Source organism: Balaenoptera physalus (genome assembly GCF_965194825.1).
Source record: "Balaenoptera physalus genome assembly, chromosome: 12".
Taxonomy (NCBI): Eukaryota; Metazoa; Chordata; class Mammalia; order Artiodactyla; family Balaenopteridae; genus Balaenoptera; species Balaenoptera physalus.
This window is the reverse complement of record NC_138897.1, coordinates 56,156,451-56,176,495: the sequence shown is the minus strand read 5'-3', so window position 1 is coordinate 56,176,495 and position 20,045 is coordinate 56,156,451. Positions and strand designations below refer to the sequence as shown.

General features: G+C 40.3%; 1 protein-coding gene across 7 annotated transcripts in view; it reads right to left on the bottom strand.

Annotated features, from left to right (window-relative positions):
- OSBPL1A (oxysterol binding protein like 1A) overlaps nt 1–20,045 on the bottom strand; it is a 215,755-nt gene that overhangs the window by 102,231 nt on the left and 93,479 nt on the right. The window contains exon 1 of one of the 7 annotated variants that reach the window (XM_082417823.1): nt 18,890–19,205. The exons of 3 other annotated variants lie outside the window; for them this stretch is intronic. Coding sequence is in view for 1 of the 4 variants with exons in the window: in XM_082417824.1 (XP_082273950.1) it covers nt 10,700–10,711 (12 nt within the window). In the remaining 3 variants the exon portion in view is untranslated. Of the gene's footprint in view, nt 1–10,699; nt 10,767–18,889; nt 19,206–20,045 lie in introns of those variants that run through there. 3 more of the 7 variants (XM_082417825.1, XM_082417826.1, XM_082417824.1) reach the window with 3 other exon arrangements.

The window sequence follows — 20,045 nt, the reverse complement described above, 5'->3', positions numbered from 1 at the left end:
GTGGGTCAGTAGAAATGAGAGAAGGAAACCTGGAAAGGGCAAGTACAGCCTATTCTTTTTGCTAAAAAAGGAAAGGAGAAAATTGGGGCAATTGCTGGAAGGGGGTGTGGGGGCCATTAGGCTTTATTATGAAAGACAACCCAGCATGTTTCTACATCGATGGGAAAGATTCAACAGAGAGGAAATTGATGATGTAGGAGTGCAAGGAGAGAACTGCTGGAATGATGTTCTTGAGCTTGCAAAAAAAGGATGGGCTCTAATCCACACAGTTGGCCTTTGCTAAGGGCACGGACAGCTAATCCTTAGCTGCAGGAGAAAGAGCAGCATGTACGTGCCCGGACGCAGATAGGTAGGTATGTGTAACCAAGTTTTCTTCTAGTTGCTCCTTTTGTCTCAGTGCATATAAGAACGAGAGAGAATAGGGAACAGAGGTCTTCAACCTATAGGTCCCGGCATGTGATGTGTAAGAAGCTACCAGTCTCTTTAACGTTATACACAGCATTGAAAAGTTTGCCCTGAGATTTAAAATGAGATTATATCCAAGGCCCTCCAAAGCCTCATTCACACTAATCTGGTCAACCCAACACAAGGTAGCTGTTCCAGAATTTTCCCTTTGCTCACAGTAGACTGTGGCTTGCTCCTGGCACCGTTAAGAAAATGCCCCTTTCTTACTGGCACTGCCATCTTCCTCAATCTGGCTCAAACCAATAGAAAAGGAAACCCCACTGGGAATTACCTCTATACTTCTCTGTCCCTCCGCTCTGCCTTGGGAATGAAGGTGAGGGTGCTATCTGCTTGTTGACTTACTGACATGATCTAAGTAAAATGACCTCAGTGGAGCTTGTTAAACTGCAGTTTCTGCTAATAATCTGTTAAATCAATTACTCCCAGATGTATCTTCAGACATTTTAAGTTAAGGAGGAATTTGCGGGTAACTGCCTACTCCCATATCTAGGACAGAGCCCAATAGTCACTTAAGAAATATGGTAAATAAACGGAGAGTTTAAAAAGCAAGGGCTAGTGATTCTTAGAAGAATCAATATAAACCCAGAATATCTGATAGTTATTTTTGTCAGTCTGATTTAAAAATAACCTCCCACAGAGGGAGGAACTGGGAGACTGGGATTGACACATATACATTATTGATACTATGTATAAAATAGACAACTGATGGGAACATTCTGTATAGCACAGAGAACTCTACCTAATGCAGTGTGGTAACCTAAGTGGGAGGGAAGTCCAGAAGGGAGGGGATATCTGTATGTGTATGGCTGACTCATTTTGTTGCGCAGTGGAGGCTAACACAACAGTGTAAAGCAACCACACTCCAATAAAAATTAATTTAAAAAAATAAAAATAACCTCCCATAAAAATAAAATCAATGGGAGAATAATGCTACATACAAACAACAATGCGACTAAGTTGAGGTTTTACATTTTTTAAAAAAAGCAGCAGAAGAGAGAAATATGTCTTCTGAAACAAAAGTACCGTTCACTTCCATGGTATGCTACCAGCAGTAGATTCAATACACATGAAGTCCACTCCCTTGCTCAATGGTTCTGGCATATGAAATAACTTGGTACAAGTAAGATTTCATAATAATTTTCTCTTTCAACTGCAAAGCTGAATCAGTTGACACTGATTGTAACAGTCACGTAAGGAACAACTACAATAAAGTGCAATTTCCATAACTATGTACATTTTACATTCCGGAAGTTAGCACTTAGAGAATTATATTCCTAAGAGCACTACTACAGCAATGTATAATCTCCAAATTATTCTAGATTATAGTATAATGTATTAAAAATTTCAAAAGGTTTTTATGTATCACATAAATTACAGAACAGGATGTTAAACTGCCACGTAATGGTATATATTAAACCGTGGCAAACAAATTTCAATATAATGTAAAAAATCAGTGTTGGCTATATGAAAATGGTAAAATTCCAAATCAACCTACTCAATAAAGATTCTGAAGTTTTAAAAAGTCTATTCTTTTAATCATGTCTCAAACTCCCGATTAAACAGTTGTTCATGACTGTATTCCCTAAGTGCCTGGAATGGTTGCATATGACATGCTCAATAGTAAATCTTGAAACAGAATTTTAAAATGAAGAACATTCGGGTGTATAGTAATAGGAGAGAATAGAGGGGGACTGAAGCAATGCAAAATAACTTTTTTTGATAAAATCTCTTTAACCAGTATTAACAAGTATTTCACAGTTTATCCCAGAACTAATAATTTAAGTGCACGACCCTGAGCAAAAATGTTTCTTAAAATCTCACTATTCTTAACTTCAGTATGAGAGTTCATCTAGCAAAAAAAAAAGGGCTTAACTTCCTAAGCATTTGTGTAAACAATGGTTCTGCTTACACAGGGCTGTTTCTATGTCTATGACTGATAAAGTGTATGCATAGCACTTTACATTTTAAAAGGCACTTCCACATACTGTTAGAGTTCATTAAATCTTCCTAACCGCCCTATGAGGAATGCATGTATGTATAAACTGAAGATCATAAAGTTTAAGTAACTTACCAAAGGTTAGCAGAAGAATAAAAAACTGAAGCCAAGATCTTTTAACGCCAAAGCCCACAAGCTTTCCAACCCACGGTGCTGCCAATAACCAAAAGACCCTAAACACTGTCGATGGCAATCCATGATCAGGAATTTTAGAAGCAGAGGGTCTCACTTTTGGGGGGAATGGGGTTACGAGACTGATGGACCAGATAAATGAGGGAGGGCAGGCAGTTACCTGGACTACAGCAAAGCACTTGTTAAAACCATCCCTTGGACCCCTGTCAGGAATGGCATCACTGTAAAATGGCAAGATCGTTAGGCAGATTACGAACTTGGCTGAATCCATGCCCTCCAGGAGAAGGGTTTTTCTTTTAAGATCTGTTCCGTTCCAAACTTGGCTTAGAGTTGAGATACTCCATTGTGAAGAGTATACGTGGAGCAGCTATAGGGTTGGTTTGGTTTGGTTTTTAATCAGAATGCCCAGTTTCAGCCCAGACCTACTGCCTCAGGACTTACAATAATGAACGAGGTCCATGTAATGTGATTTTTCCCAATATCTAGTCTCCTCTTCTTCCTTAGTAAGAACCCCAATTTGTTAGCTGGCTACACTGCCCTCCATCTTTTCTTTTTTTAATTTTTATTTTATATTGGAGCATAGTTGATTAACAATGCCCTCCATCTTAAAGACCATTGCTCAGTCTTCCCATCTTAAAGACCATTGCTCAGTCTTCCCATCTTAAAGACCACTGCTCAGTCTTCCCATCTTAAAGACCACTGCTCAGTCTTCCCATCTTAAACACCATTGCTCAGTCTTCCCATCTTAAACACCATTGCTCAGTCTTCCCATCTTAAACACCATTGCTCAGTCTTCCCATCTTAAACACCATTGCTCAGTCTTCCCATCTTAAAGACTATTGCTCAGTCTTTCTGGCAGCTGTGGCCACATGACTAGGTTCTGGCCAAGAATGGAAGTGATGTAAGGAATCCACCCGGTCTCCTTAAAGGGAAGGGTACACTCCTATTTTTTGCTCGCTTGCTTGCTTCCTTCCTCCTGACTAAACTTTGGTATTTGGAATAGCCGCCGACACCTGAAACTGCCACACCAGGCCCAGACTGCCTACCTCCTGTCTTCTTTAAGGTGAAAAAGAAATTCTCTAGCTTAAGCTCACGTTATTTGGCTTTGGGTTTGTTGTTGTTGTTGTTCAATTCTAATACTAACACTAATACATATGATGTTTTTTCAAAAACTCCACAAATTATTCTAATGTGGCTTCTGGATAAGAATTGCCAATTCAGGAGAATTTCAGTTTAGTTAAATATTTGCTGGGCAGGTACTACTATTTCAAGGTAGTGCTAGGGATACAAAGTATCAACAGAAGAGGAGACTCGTTAATCCCTGGAGAGTTTATAGTCTAGAAGGAGAAAAAGACAGAAAGACACTTCACATTCCTGCCCAGTACACCTATTTAAAATGCAAACCCATCATTACTTTTAAGCTTTTCAATGGTTCTTTACTTGCTTTCATTTACAGTCTCCAAAGTGGAGTGTGTGTACCCATGAGACACAGGAATATTAGAAAGTCTTTTATATTTACTTTTGTAAAAATATTAGACCAAATGTTACATATACAGATGTGATATATACAGATTAACAACGGTGCCTCCACATGGCCCACGGGTCACTTGGTCAAGGGTCAAGTGCAGGATGCACAGAAACTTCGGGGAAGAGTGGAGACGACCACTAAGAGGCTGACAGAAGTACCTGCTTCCAGGGTATCGTGAGGCACTGCAGTTCATGAGAGCTTGGTTACGAGGACTTACAGACTATATCATCTAGTTTCATTTAATTCACAAAATACACCCATAACGTAAAGAGCACCACAAAGGAACTCCGGATCGAAGACACTAATGACGCTAACAAAGTGAACAAAGGGAATACAGCAAAGGCTTCTACTGCCAGTGGGAGCTCTCTGCCAGCTACCCTGCTAAAAACAGATCACATGTAATCAGATGACAGTAAGCCAGTTCTCCAGAAGACCATATGAAATATGGATGTGGACACATATACATAGAAATATGGATGTGTGCAGGTCACCCTCTATTTATGGGTTATTATTATGCCTTGAGATATAAACTAATGAGCACATGAAGTCATGACATTTGTCTCAACATTTAAAAGCTAAGCATCCAGAGGGTGAAGATAAACTTCCCCAAATTTCTTCAGTGATGTTTAAAGTTACATGACACTCAGTCCAGAGCTTTACCCTTTCAATTTCTTCACTAAATGTAATAAAATGTTTAGCAGCTCCTTTAATGGTTTTTAATAGAAAAGACAAAAAGCTACAAATCACTTGAGGAAATACTTATTCTCAAATTACAAAAAAATAGTAGACAGAAAATAGTGTAATGAACAACTAAGATATATTCCTTTGTCAGAAAATACTGCTGTAAGACAGAAAAAATTGCTGAAGATATGAAAAAACAATTTAGTGTGGGATGTTTGCCCTACAGAAAATTACAGCTGCTTTGAACATGTCTCGGCTAAACCATGTTTGAATAATGAACTACAAGAACTAGTTTTTCTTTTTAAATGAACCTCTAAGGGAAAAATGTATCAAAGATATATTCTCAATAATAAATAACTAAATAAAAATGTTTTATGGAAAAACTGTGTATATGTATAAATGCAATGTCCTGATGGAGTATTTATTTTGACCAAAATTTTTTACACAACCAACCCAATTTTAAAATGAGCAAAAGAACTTGAACAGACATTTCTCCAGACATATACAAATGGCCAACAAGTATATGAAAAGAGGCTCAACATCTTTAGTCATCAGAAGAATGCAAATCATAACAATGAGGTATCACTTTACACCCACTAGGACAGTAAGTGTTGGTGAGGATGGGGAAAAAAAGAACCCTTGCGCCCTGATGGTGGGAATGTAAAATGGTGCAGATGCTGTGGAAAGCAGTTTGGTGGTTCCTCAGAAAAAGCTAAACATAGAAGTACCATATGACCCAGAAAATTCACTCTTAGGTATATACCCCAAAAAACTGAAACATGTTCAAACAAATACTTGTACAAAAGTGTTCAAAGTAACACTATTCACAATAGCCAAAAGGTAAAAACAACCCAAATGTCCATAAATGAATGAATGAGTAAGATGTGTTGTATATATACAATGGAATACTATTCAGTCATTAAAATAAAGTACTGATACATGCTACAATGCACACGATGCTGGAAAACATTAGGCTAAAGGAGCCAGACACTACAGCTCACACACTGAATGATTCCATTTATAAGAAATGCCCAAAACAGGCAAATCCATAGAGACAAAACACAGATTAGTCGTTTTTAGGGGCTGGGGGCAGGGGTGGAGATGGGGAGTGACTGCTCAGTGGGTACAGGGTTCTTTTTTGGGATGAAAATGTTTTGGAAGTAGATAGGGTGATGGTTACACAACATTGTGAATTACCAAATGCCAATGCACCTTATGCTCAAAACAGTTAATTTTACGTTATATAAACGCTATAATATTTTTAAAATTAAAAAACAAACTCAAAAAACAGCCACCACGAATATGCATTTCCCTTATGATGCAGGCATTCTATTTGCTCCTAAGTATTTATTGATACCTAAGAGAAATGAAAGGTTATGTCCACACAAAAACTTGCAGTAGCCAAAAACTGGATACAATCCAAATGTCCATCAACAGGCAAATAAACTGTGGTACAGCCATACAATGGAGCACTATTCAGCAATAAAAAAGAATGAACTACTGCTACGAGCAACAACACGGATAAATCTGCAAATAATTATTAAAGAAGCTGAACCTCCTCCACCCCCATAAAAGTATGATTCCATATGTGTAAAATTCTACAAAATGCCTACTGAGCACTAATTAGTGATAGAAAGCTAATCAATAGCTGCCTGTGGACGGGGGTAGAAGGAAGAGTAGGAGGTACCACAACAGGCAGGAATAAACTTTTGGGAGTAATAGAAATATTCCTAATCCTGAAAGTGATGATGGTTTTACAATGTAAACATGCATCAAAACTCACTGAACTACATTTTAAATGTGTGCAATTTATTGTCTGCCAATTATAACCTCAATAAAGCTATAAAAAAATACGAATATTTAGCAATAGTAAGGGCATAGTGAAAAGACCACTCACTTACTGAAAAAGGGAGTCAAAATAATACATTTCTTACTCAGACAAACATATTTTCGAAGAATATGTATGACAAAGAAAAATACTCTGATACTACTGAAAACAACATAGGATATCAACCTGCAATGTCTGCTGTATTTGTGTATTTGCCAATACAAACAAACTAAGACAAACCAGAACCTCCTGCCAGGGGTTGCTGGGCTCTGGTGTTTATATTCTTCCCTATGCTTTATAGAAAATAGCTCAATATTTTCTATATATATATATGTGTGTGTATGTGTCTTTCATAAATCTCTCATAATTTTACAATTAGCAAAATATCTTTAAATGTATCTATTCAGGAATTGATGTTTGCAAACTTTTGCATCAAAATCGCAAATGTGAAAAATCTGCATTGCATCAAACACAAAATGATGCTTACAAGGTACTCTCCTATAGTGCAGCGCGCATGGCTCTCTCAGCCGTCTACTATAGGAACACGATCTGAGATTCTGTTAAACACACTCCTGCTTCATCATGGCTGCAAAGCTTCTACCTAAAAATAGCTTACTCTTATGTAATCACTCACCACAGATTTATATATCTTATGTATCCTTGAAATACATTTCTTTTTTTAGAGATAATCCCGCAGGAGGTAAACAACCATTTTTAAAAGCAGAGACGTTTAATCATAATCTAAACATATCTTATTTTCAGATGTTATTCAAGGGCTCTGTAGCTGATAGTTCTGTTGGTGAAAATAACTAGAAAAGTTAACACCCTACCAACTCTAATTTTTTAAATTAACTTTATTGAGAGATTATATACATCAATTTTAAATGTAGAGTTCAACGAATAGTCACAAACGTACACCCCACGTAACCAGCACCGCTATAAAGATATAGAGCATTTCTCTTCTCTCCTTCCCCCAGGTCCCCTCACTCTCCCTGCTGTCCCCAGCCCTGCAAACCACTGCTCTGATTTCTGTAACTTATGCTTTAGGTTTGTCTGCTCTTGAACTTCAAATAAATGGAACTGTGCAGAGTATACTCCTTTGTGTCTGGCTTCTTTCACTCAGTATAATGTTTTTCAGATTCATTCATGTTGCTACAGGTATGAGCAGTTCTCTCCTTTTCACTGCTGAGGACTATTCCACTGCACAGCTACACCACGATCCCCAACTCCCCTCTTTTAATGCCTTCAGCTCTGTCTCTGGAAATATCTTTTTCCTGAACATCATTAAGTCCACAGAGACAATAACTCTGCTTTTACAGAATTTTGATGTTTTTTTCTGTTTTGACAAGTGTTTTCATGGTTCTCAAACTGGGTGGGGGGGAGGGGATGACTAAAATATGCTTGAACCACAGCTCAGCAGATTTTAACTCCATCTGAAGAAAACATTTTATGTGTCTGAAGCAGTGCTTCCCAAGTTTTGCAAGTCCTGGCACACATGGAAAACAACCTTTGTATGGCACACAGGAGAGACCAAGCACCTGATTTGGGGCTCTGGCCATTCTAAGGGTTGAAAAGATCATTACTCTTATGCCCACTACTTGGAAAGCTCTGTTAAGTTACACTTAAAGAATAAATATCCTTGGGCTTCCCTGGTGGCGCAGTGGTTGAGAGTCTGCCTGCCAATGCAGGGGACACGGGTTCGAGCCCTGGTCTGGGAGGATCCCACATGCCGCGGAGCAACTAAGCCCGTGAGCCACAATTACTGAGCCTGCGCGTCTGGAGTCTGTGCTCCGCAACAAGAGAGGCCGTGATAATAAGAGGCCCGCGCACCGCAATGAAGATTGGCCCCCACTTGCCACAACTAGAGAAAGCCCTTGCACAGAAACGAAGATCCAACACAGCCATAAATAAATAAATAAATAAATAAAATTAAAAAAAAAAAAGAATAAATATCCTTGTTTTAATGACCAATATTGATTTTTACAAAACAAAAATCTTATGAGCAAATAAGGTTATGTATTCAATAAAATATTGATTAAGCAACCAAAGTGACTGGAAAATTCCCAAAGTCTTAAAATAATGAACATGGCTTCTAATTTTTCCTTCTTTAAGTACACTTAAAATTTTTTTCCGATTTTTTCAAACAACAAAACAAAGGACCCATGACTGTCAACTGGTGCCCAAGCACCCCTTCCCAGCCTAGTACTATGCAACTTCTTCAGAGAGGGGAGTCAATCCTCCCATTGTGCTCTTCATGCCACAAATACTCATCAACCACCTACACCATGCCGGGCATTCCAGGCTGCAGGGGATGAGCAGTGAACAAAGCAGACAAAAATACCTGCACACAGAGGACTGACAGTCTACCAAGCGGAAAGGAACAGGTAACGGAGTGAAATACACAGTGTGTTAGGTGGTGGAGAACACTAACAACAAAAATCAAGCTGGGAGGGGAAAGGGGGTCCCGGGAACCAGGGTGGCCAGGGGACTCACCGGGCTAGCGCCACTGGATTGAAGGCCAGGGTGAGGGAGAGGCGGGCAAGTGTCGGGAGAAGAGCGCTCCAGGCAGAGGGAGAGCAAAGTCCTGAGGTAGGAAGGGGCCTGCGAGTCTGTGGCACAACAGGAGGCCACCGTCCTCAGAACAAAGCGAGTGGGGCAAGAGTGAAGCAAAGGAGAGGCTGGAGAGGCCAGAGAGACAGGGCCCACCCCTCAGGGCTGTGGAGGCCATCATGGCCCTGGAGGCTCCTTCCCGGGAGCAGGACGGAAAGCCAACTGCGAAGGGCCATGCCCTGCGCCCCAACTTCACGTGGGACGCCAGGCTCCTTTCTGGAGGACACAAGACCTGAGGGCAATCGGTGAAGAGTAAGAAGAAAGGATCTGGAAAGCCTGACACAGGAATAACTGCTGAAGGAACTTGGAGATGCCTGGCTTGGGGAAGAAGAATTTATTGGTTGCTCCAAAGAGCTGATGAATTGTCACAAGAGGTAATTCCTTTCACTTTTTTGTGATGCTGCAGAGCACAGACTTAAAACCATGAATTAAAAAAAAAAAGAAAAGGAAAAAGAAAAAAGAAGAGGAAAAAGAAAAAAGAAGAGGAAAAACCTCGCCTTAATATAAGTTTTAACTTTCTAGTATTTATAGTTTTCCTACAGTAGACTGGGTGGCCCTGAAAGATTATTCATGTATAATAGTAGTAGTAGCAGCTAGAAGAGCAAGAGCTTAGATCTAGGTATGTCTACTATATGCCAGATGTTATGGTAAATACTTGGTGTGCCACCTGATGTAATCCTCCCACAATCCTATGAAGTAGGTATTATTAACAATGAGGAAACTCAAGCTCATTTAGATGACACGACCTGCCTAGGATTGCAGAACCAGTAAATGATGGAGCCGGTGCTCAAACATAGGTCTAGGTTTGACTCAAGCTCCAAGCCTGTAACCACTGGCACTCCCTGTCTGTATGTCCATCGACGGCAGTGTTTACATGGCACATAAAGGGACCATCTGGCTGGCAGGAAGTTGGACAGAGGATTCTTGCAAATGGAGAAAAATTAGGTAACCTCTAAGATCCCTTTTTATAATTTTATGGTTACATTTTCCCAAGTTTCCATCTTATTTTTTAAATTTTCCTTTGACTTCAAGGCTTATAGAAATTTTATACTCCTAAAAACGGCTAAAGATCAAATAATTATTTCATTATAGAATATGTTAAATTACCTGTCCAATTCTAATGCTGAGGATAACTGTGCTCTGATTTTGAGTAACACATATTTTCCTTGATCAGTTCCCTTGTAGAAGTGAAGGTAGGCTTGACTTTTCTCAAGTACAGTTGATCCTTGAACAACGCAGGGGTTAATCCACGTATAACTTACAGCCCACCCTCCGTATCCAAGGTTCCTCCACATCTGCTAATTCAGCCGACCACGGACCATGTAGTACTGTAGTATTTACTATTCAAAAATATTGGCATGTAAGTGAATCTGTGCAATTTAAACCCACGTTGTTCAAGGGTCAACTGTATATCAATTTCCTTGTCTCATATTTTATATCTACCACAATTCAAACATACCTGCGCTTTCATTTTCCTTTGTAGACAAGATAAAATTCTTTTCAATTTAGCAATTATCCTTCGAAATACAACAGCAAATCGACATTTGGTATCTAAAGTACAGAAAGATAACATAAAAGTATAATACAGATATATGAACTTAAACCAAGTCTACAGTCCATGGAAACCACATCCCTGCTTTGTGCAGTTGTTTTGTACTGACTGAAGGGGAAACGAGGGACTAAGGAGAACTGGCACTGTGCACCCTCCGCTACACTTGAAACAGGGTAACTTCTGGATGGTTTGAAAAATAATGAGAAAGCACTGCTCTGCAGGGTGGTTATGAGCCAGTGTAGAGTCTGGCAACCTTGGGGTCAACATATGGATAGCAAACATGGTTAACTCCACTTAAAAAAAAATTATTTTCTTACACCCAATTATATGGCTACTATAAAAACAAAAACAAAAACAAAACCCAGGAAAGAAAAAGTGTTGGCAAGGATGTAGAGAAATTAGAACCCTCGCGCACTGCTGGTAGGAATGTAAAATGGTGCAGCCACTATGCAAAACAGTATGGCGAGTCCTCAAAAAATTAAAAATAGAATTACCACATGACTCAGCAACTCCACTTCTGAGTATATGCTAAAAAGAATTAAAAGCACAAACACAAAGAGATACTTGTACACTCATGTTCACAGCAGCATTATTTACAACAGCCAAAAGGTTGAATCAACCCAAATACAACACTGATGGATGCACGGATAAACAAAATGTGGTATATATACATACAACGAAATAATATTCAGCCTTAAAAAAGGAGAAAATTCTAACACATGTTATAACATGGATGGACCTTAAAGGAATTATGCTGAGATAAGCCAGGCACAAAAAGACAAATATTGTATGATTCCACTTATATGAGACTCCTAAAGTAATCAAGTTCAGAGAGACAGAAAGTAGCAGCATGATTTCCAAGGGCTAGGAGGAGAGGGGAATGATGGATGAGTTATTGTGTAATGTGGATAGAGTTTTAGTTTAGGAAGATGAAAAGAGTTTTGGAGATGGATGGTGATGATGGTTACACAACGATATGAATGTACTTAGTGCCACTGAACTATGCACTTATAAATGGTTAAGGTGGTAAATTTTATGCTATGCAAATTCTAGCACAAATAAAATAATTAAATTTTTTTCTCCAAATATAAAATAAACAGTTTGATTTGCATTAACATGAAAAAAAAAAAAGGCTCCCGTTGTAACATATCACATAGTTTAAGTTGGGTCCTTGAAATGATCTATTACAAAGTCAACTAATATCAAAATGTATATATTCTTCACATAAAATAAAACCACAGTATTAAGTACAAATCTGTTCCTAATGTTTTAACAACTATTCACTTAGTACTTACTACTTGCAGAAAAATCCCCAAATTATCATCATCATATCTGAATGCACTCTGGGACACAGCCACGTCCAACCAATTCACAACAGAATGTGATTTCCAAACTGGGAGGCTATGAAAACACAGAACAACTTCTGATATAATAATGGGGTAAGACCTACAAGTGATGGTGTCTTCACAGATACCATGGACAAGCCACAAATCTGGCTCTGAATTCTCTTAAGCCCAAAACAGAAAGAGAAATACAATTATGCCCTTTTAATTGTCCACAAGGAAAAAAATATATCACTTCTTTAGGGAAAACAAACTCCCTCTTTGTCCTTAGCTCTGATTTCTCATTCAGGGTAATATACAGGGGATTAAGAGTATTCGAGGGCAAAATAATCAATAATGCCACTTAAGCTAAATTGTTTTGAAATGCCCCTGAATAGAAATGGAGGGTATAATTCCAACTTAAAATTCAGTGAGGGACATTTTTCAGAAAATCAAGAAAATATAGCCCAGGCTGTAGCATTCTGATAGTTTAATTTTAGGATAAAATTTAGACCATCTAGAGACATGGATAAATTCTATACATTCCAAAAATGTGACCTCGACTAAGCAAAATTTTCACAAAAAGATGGACAGTGTTTCCTGTTGCAAACCTGGAATACAGGTATTCTGTGCAAAATCTGAAGACACTGAAATATTCTTGGCCATCTGATTATTTTTAAAGTTGGTATCCTTTTGTCAAATCAAGAAATTAGCTTATAAATGTCCACATCAGCTTTGAAACAAGGTGGACTGTCTAACGGATGAATTTTCCTAATTCAAGCTGTGTGTGATATAGTGTGTTGTTCTTCAGCATTGAATTTGGAGGCAGATCCCTGGATCTGGCTCTAAGTGTAGCCCCTCCCAGCTACATAAACTCGGGGAGGTATCGAACCCTCTCTCCAGGCCCCACTCTCACCTGTAAGAATGGAGGTGACGAGATCAACCATATCAATCATTTCAAACTGTGTTGTATGGAGGCACCTTAGTGGATGAGGAGGTGCTTTTACTTTTACCTCTCTTGTACACTGGCATCTACTTTAGCCCCCAATAAAACCTGAAAGTCACCAGACTAGATGCTCTACAATCTAAGATTGAGTCTATGACTTCGTGATTTTAAACAACTCATCCATACCACAAAATAAAGTAACAAAGATAAGTGAAGAAAATATTCAAAGTTAAATCATTTCTAAGAAATTTTAGTACGGAGAATTATATTCCACACTTCATTTGCAATTCAGTTGTCTAGAACCCAGAACAACAAAATCTCCCTCATACCAACATTTTAAGTGAAGGGTGATTTCTCAAGTACCTCAGAAAGGTACAGTGTCCTGAATGCGGCAAATAAAAAGATAGGTAAAGGAACAGATGGTGTCACTGCAGCTCAGGATGCAACCGCTGGATGTAACAATGTGTCCACTTCTCCAGCCGGGGAGGCTACGAGCTCCCTTCCCCAGAGGACAGACACCTCCTCTGAATCCCTTTCAACCACTGGGCGGAACTCCAGTGCTCTGGTCATTCCTACCACCACCGGCTGCTTCCCACCAGGGTTTCTCTGATCCAGCACCCCAGGCCACAAACCACTTGAATGCCACTTCTCTGTCCCTGAATTGAGCAAAAAATCCTTTCAAGGTATTTTTCTGAAAATAAAGCTCGGGAAGACTGTCTTAACATAAAACGGATGGGTTTATCCTTACCTCATTTGAGTCTCACAGCAACTCATGAAATAGAGAGAAGGGGTCTGTGTTAATAACCCTGTTACACAGGGGCAATGTGAGGCCCAGAGTCAGACAGCAAGGAAAAAGTCACTAATACCGGAGCCCATATTTCAGGACTCCAGGTAATAGGAGCTCAGACTCTACCATCTATGCCATCTTCCTAGGCCCTATACTCTCCCTAACTATGCCATCAGTTGGACTGTATAAGGAATAACAAAAATCATCAGGTACATAATGATGAACCTTTGAGCATCTAAAGAAAATTAGACACAAATTATCTTCTTTTTCCTCCTTGGTGCTGAAGCCAGGGTTCTAAGGAGAAGGAAACAGCAAGATGGACAATGTTGAGCAGATAATGGAAAAATCCTCCAGGTATGGGGGGGGGGGGTGGTTAGAGTGTAGCTAACTAGGGAGACAGAAGAAAAAAGTGGGGGCAGAGGGCAAGGGAAGACGATCATTCTTCTCCCACTGCACAAAGTATCTAGGGGTAGAAAAGAGGGGGTGAGGCAAAAAGAGGAAGAAGCTGAGCAGCAGGTGGGGAAGAGAAATGGAGAGAAATGTCAAGCAATGAAAACAAGGAAAGTTGGGTAAGAGAAAAAAAAAAAAAATTGGAAGTAGTCAAAACCTTCCAGAAACTTTAGGTATTTTAAATATTAGGAGGGAAGTACTCTACATACATTAGTAGTTCTCAGTCTGGAATGATGAAGTCTAGGAAATGTATTATTCAGGTCTATAAAATCATCAAAGTAATGGATGAAGTTAGCAGTGATATATTCACTATATTACAAAATACTAGAATTAGTATTGAAAATTGAGATCTGGAAAGGAACAAATTTTGAACAAATTATCCACTTTAAGGAGACACAGAATAATAAATGTATAGATACTAGGAAGAAAATAAACTCAAGGAAAAATGATAGAGATAACTATAGAAATTTAAAAGAAAAAGATAAAATAGATAAAAGCTAGACAGTTCTTTGAAAAATAATCAAATAAACAAAGCCTTAACGAGACTGATCTTACAAAGAGAGCAAAATTCATTTGGAAATACCCAAATAAACATTAGAAGAAAGAAAATGGAAAAAGATTAGAAAAGGGAATACATAATTACAGAATGAACATAAGTTAAAAAGACAATAAAAGAATATTATGAACTTCCTTATAACAACAAATTTCAGAACTTAAATGGAAAGGATAAAATTCCTCAAAAGATGTAACTTGTCAAAACTGACCCAAAGAAACAGAAAACTAAAATAGTACTAAAACCATTAAATACATCTAATTGGTCCAAAAAAAAAAAAAAACACAAAACTCACAAAGGTGGTTTTATAAGAAAATTCCACTAAATTTTCAAAGAACAGACCATTTCAATTTTATACAACTCTTCCAGAGAACAGCAAAAGAGAGAATACTCCCAAACTCACTACATGAGGCCAGTGTAACCTTGATAATAAACCCTGATGAGGACAGAACAAAAAAAGGAAATTACAAGCCAATATCACTTATAAACAGATGCTAAAAACCAAAACAAACCAAATTGAGGAGAATGTTAAAAATAATACATTATGACCAGATTAGGTTTAGTCCAGGTACACAAGGATGGCTTATCAATAAAAGGAATCTAAAAATATAATTTGCCACCTTCACAAATAAAAGAAAAACCTCATGATTCTCTTGGTAAATGAACATCTGATAAGTTCAACACCCTTTCATGATAAAAAAAAAAAAAACTCAACAATATAAGAATGAAAGGGAACTTCATTAACCTGATAAATGGTATGCACCAAATATCCTTCTTAACATGGAATCATTAGATTCCTTTTAAATACCAGGGATGAACATGGATTCCTACCACCTCAGCTGCTATTCAACATTGTCCTGAAGGCCCTAACCAGTACAGTAGAAAGAAGAAAAATAAATAAGAGGTGTAAGGACTGAAAGAAAGGAACAAAACTGTAATTATTCACGGACTGTCTACAGATACTGAACCCCAGTCTATCTTCACTATTTTTACTTTCTACTCCCCACTCACTCCTCTGCTCACTGCAGTCAGGCTTCATGCTGTCAAGCTTCTAAAACTTCCCTCATCGAAGACACCTGGCTACCAAATCCAACAGATGCGTTTCAGTTGCTACTTCACCTTCTTGGACCTCTTGTCCCCTGGCCCCCCAGGCTGCTTTTCCTCAGTGCATTCCACTGGCTCTCTTTCTTCCACAGACAGTATTCATCGTTTGATTTCAAACTTTTTTAAACGACACTTCTCCTAGTATTATTATTTACTCCTTCAGCCTCCATCACCATGTTTAATCAGGTGACTCCCAGTACTAAAGAGTCCCAAGTTTTTATCGGACAAGTCAGGATGACCTTATTCAGATGTCATCGTGTTCAAAGGTGAACTCATCCTCCCCTTTCCTCCCTACTTCAGTCACCTTCTATCCCGTGACTTATGCCATGAATGTGGGGTCATCTAACTCCACCTGCTTCATTCCTCACACTCAATCTATGATCAGCTCCTACTCATATTGTTTATCTCGAAGTCTCTCTTCTCTCTGCTCTGTATCTTCCTTTCCTTTTCCACAGCCACCAACTAGGCTCACTCTGATTATCTCTCTCTTGAATTCCTGCACCTGGCCACTCTGCTTTCAGGCCTGCCCTCTAATCCTTCTAATAAGGAACAAATCTGATTAAATCTCTCCCCTGATTAAAATCTCTCAGTGATTCTAACTGCCCAAAATAATCCAAACTCTTCAGGCATATTTTACAAAGTCTTTCAAGAAGACCGACCCTGCTTCTACTGATCTAGCCTTGACTTTCTCTTTACCTATCCCACTCTGTTCCAGTCTTAATGAACTATTTGCTGGAATTCATCCCTTTCTCTTCCCCCTGGATATGCTGTGCTTTCTGTAAGCACCTAGTCAGTCATCTGGCTCCTGCAGTAATCTCTTAAGTTTTATGAAGACAGGCTGGTACAGCAGTATCTGACAAGATGAACATTCTGTAAATACTTATTGAATTAAGGGGAAAATTTTACATAAAGTAATAGATATCAAATCTATGGTGGTCCATTATAAAGTTGTATAGGGGTTACATCCTTAACACTCTGAAGTTAAAATGAGAGGAAAATTATGTCTGCCTATAACTCATTCGAAACTCATTAGCTACAGTAGAAGTCGGACACTGCACTCTGATTGGATTGGAAAACGGCAGTGAACAAGACAAACACAACTGCATCCAGGTTACAGGCTTGGTACTATCGTGAGATACAAAAACTCATGATGATAGATCTTGGGTCATCACAAGGCTAATACATACACACAAACACACACACTTCATGCTACTAATTAAAATCTTACGTATTTCTGTTCAAAAACTTCACAAAAGTTACCAAAATGAAAACCAGCTTCATTTTACACAAACTTCACATTTATTTAACTTATGTCCCAGCTGCTTCCAAAACTAAGTTGTAGCAGTATATTTCTGGATTATATACACAACAAGCTAAAAATTCAGGAATAACGTGGACTAAGTAAAAATTCTAAATTCCTACTTTTTAAAGGAATTAGAAGTTTTCTTATAATCTTCATGGAGCTGATATACACAATGATAACTACACAACCACAAATCACAATCCTTTTTACGAGAATGTAAATGACAAAGTCAAAAACTGTACATAGAGCTTAAACTATGGTGTTGCATAATTATTTTATGAAGTATGTATAATATTTAATATGTGCTTGGATCATATTTATATACTACCTTGATTATCAGTAGATGCATTTGCTTTTAATATGGAAAACCTAATAACCTTTTTAATTTCTCCCCGTTCTGCGCAGTGCACAACTACGGGAAGGGCGATTATGGGGTTCACTTTCACCATCAAATGAAATCCCCTAAAATTAATGTTTAAAGAGCTCCTAAAGAGGGAAGACTAGAGTCCTGCAATTATAGTCACAGTGATACAAATCCCTTTAGGCCCCCAATCTAGTAAAAAGTAGTACTGGGACAAAGGCTAAAATAGCTCTCTGGGTCTTAATGTTCAGATTAAACATCTACTCAATTCAAGCTGAGCTAACTTGCCGAAGTCATCAGCTTCCGGGTCAAAATCAAACATTATTTGGACCGGAGATTAACTTTGGTGTGTCCTCAAACTGAAAAGAAAATTTATATTTAGATTCCTATATTCTAGCCTACACATTACTCCACCAACACGCATTTCAAGCATTTTTCTCTTTTGCAAAAGATTCCTGCTAAGCAATGCTGTCTTCTAAATGAAATGCCTTCATTCTGTCTTTGAATCTAATTAAAATTAAGAAACTTTTAATAGCTTTAATAACTCTCAAAAGCTGCAAAAGCTCTTCCCTGGCATCTTCCCCTCCTTAGTACCACCCTCCCTCCAAATCCAGAAAAAAACCTGCACAACAGAAAACACAAAACAACTAGCCACATGCTGTGAATGCTGGGGACCATGATTCTCCACTGGTTTAGGCTACAAAGAAAGCCTATGAGTAATCAAAAATCCCTAATCAAAACAAAGTTAAAGGCCACCTCCCCACTCCCCAACCCCAGTATAATTTCCCTTTCTCTTCTCAATCCACTCAAGCATTTCCCCTCCTCGTTTTTTCAGGGAATTTTAGCGGCCTCTGAACAGCGGATGGTAAGTTCATCTCAATGTCTGCCAGGGCTGAGACATGCGAAAAATCACTAACTTGTAAGGTTATTTAGGACAATAATGTCTTTCAGTGCCTTACTCCTCCCACTCCGGCCCTACCTGACCTACTACCAGTATTTAGCCGAAAAAAATATCTGTTCACGGGCTTGACCCGTCAGCGGCTCTTCCCGCAGGAACCGATGCAAACACACAGCCGGCCGGGCGGGCAAGGTCCCCGGCTTCGCGCACCCCTCCCCACACGCCCGCGGCCGCGCTCCGCTCCACACACTCGCGCCCAACTCTTCTTGGATCCACTCACATCCCTGGATCTCGTCGGGCCGCCTTCCTCCTTCCCTCCCCGGCGTCCCCGGGCGTCCCCGAGCTGCCCCGGCGCAGGCACTCGCCCACCCACCTGGGCCGGGGCTCCCCGGCGGCGCGCTCCGCCCGGCGCTCCTCGAGGCTCCAGCAGGAATGCGCTCGGCCTGTTCCTCCGCCTCCCCTCCAGCCCAGCCGGGAGGCGCGACCCAGGGCGGCACCGCAAGGTCTCCCTGAAGTCACCTTCGCGCGGCCCGCCCCCGGCTCCAGCTCCGGCTCCGGCTCCGGCTCCGGCGAGGTCGAGCAGAGGCGCGGCCCAGGACTGCGCCCGGGCCGCCCGAGGTCCGCGCTGGCCCCTCGGCCGCACCGCCGCCCTCCAGGACTCCCGCCGGCAAATGGCCTGCGGCGGGCGGCTCCGCGGCGGCTGGCGTCGTCCGTCCCTCCTCCCCTTCCCCCTCCCTCCCCCCCGCCGCGGCGCCCGCTCGTTCCGAGGCGCAGGTAGGGACCTGCCAGGGGGCTGCGGGAGCGGCGCGCGGCCCGCGAGCGGCTCGGCCGGGATTTCGGGAAAGGCGGCACCGCTCCCCGGGCTCTGCGAGCATCCGCGGAGGCGCCGGCCCGGCCCTGGAGCGGGCGCTGTACTGACGCCGGTCCTGCGGACGCGGCCCTGGCAACTTTTAAATGGCCAGCCTGCCCCCGGGAAAAGCAGAGGGACCCTCTCTGCTGGAGTCTTCCATTCTAAGGTAACTGACACTCAGGCTTACACTGAAGAGTTAACGGTCCGATTCCACAACAAAGACTGAGCTAGTCTGCACATATTTTTTACACACTTCCTGGGCTACCATTTGAGCAATGAGGAAAACAACAGTATTGACCCTACTAATGTGAAACCTACTCGCGTGAAATAGGTGGTTTCTGATTCTGGCGACCCCTAAAGGGTGGACGGAGGCGTCAAGGTCAGGAAGACCCACCACATACATGATATACTTAAAAGTGGGATGTTCAGGCTAATGAAATTCCTCGTTAACTATGAGGCTCTGGTGAGGAAAAACAAACAGTAGTCTTAAACCTTTCTAAGGTACATAAATCTGTCCTCGACTTTGGGAAGCAGAGTAATACTGAACAAAATTGAATATTTCTTTGACAGGATCCTGGGGTACTTTAGGTTCTCCCTTCCAGCACTGGTGGCTGTATTTGCACTACAGATGGAAAACGTGTAAAAGATGAGACAAGGCCACGCTCGGAAAAATGGGAAT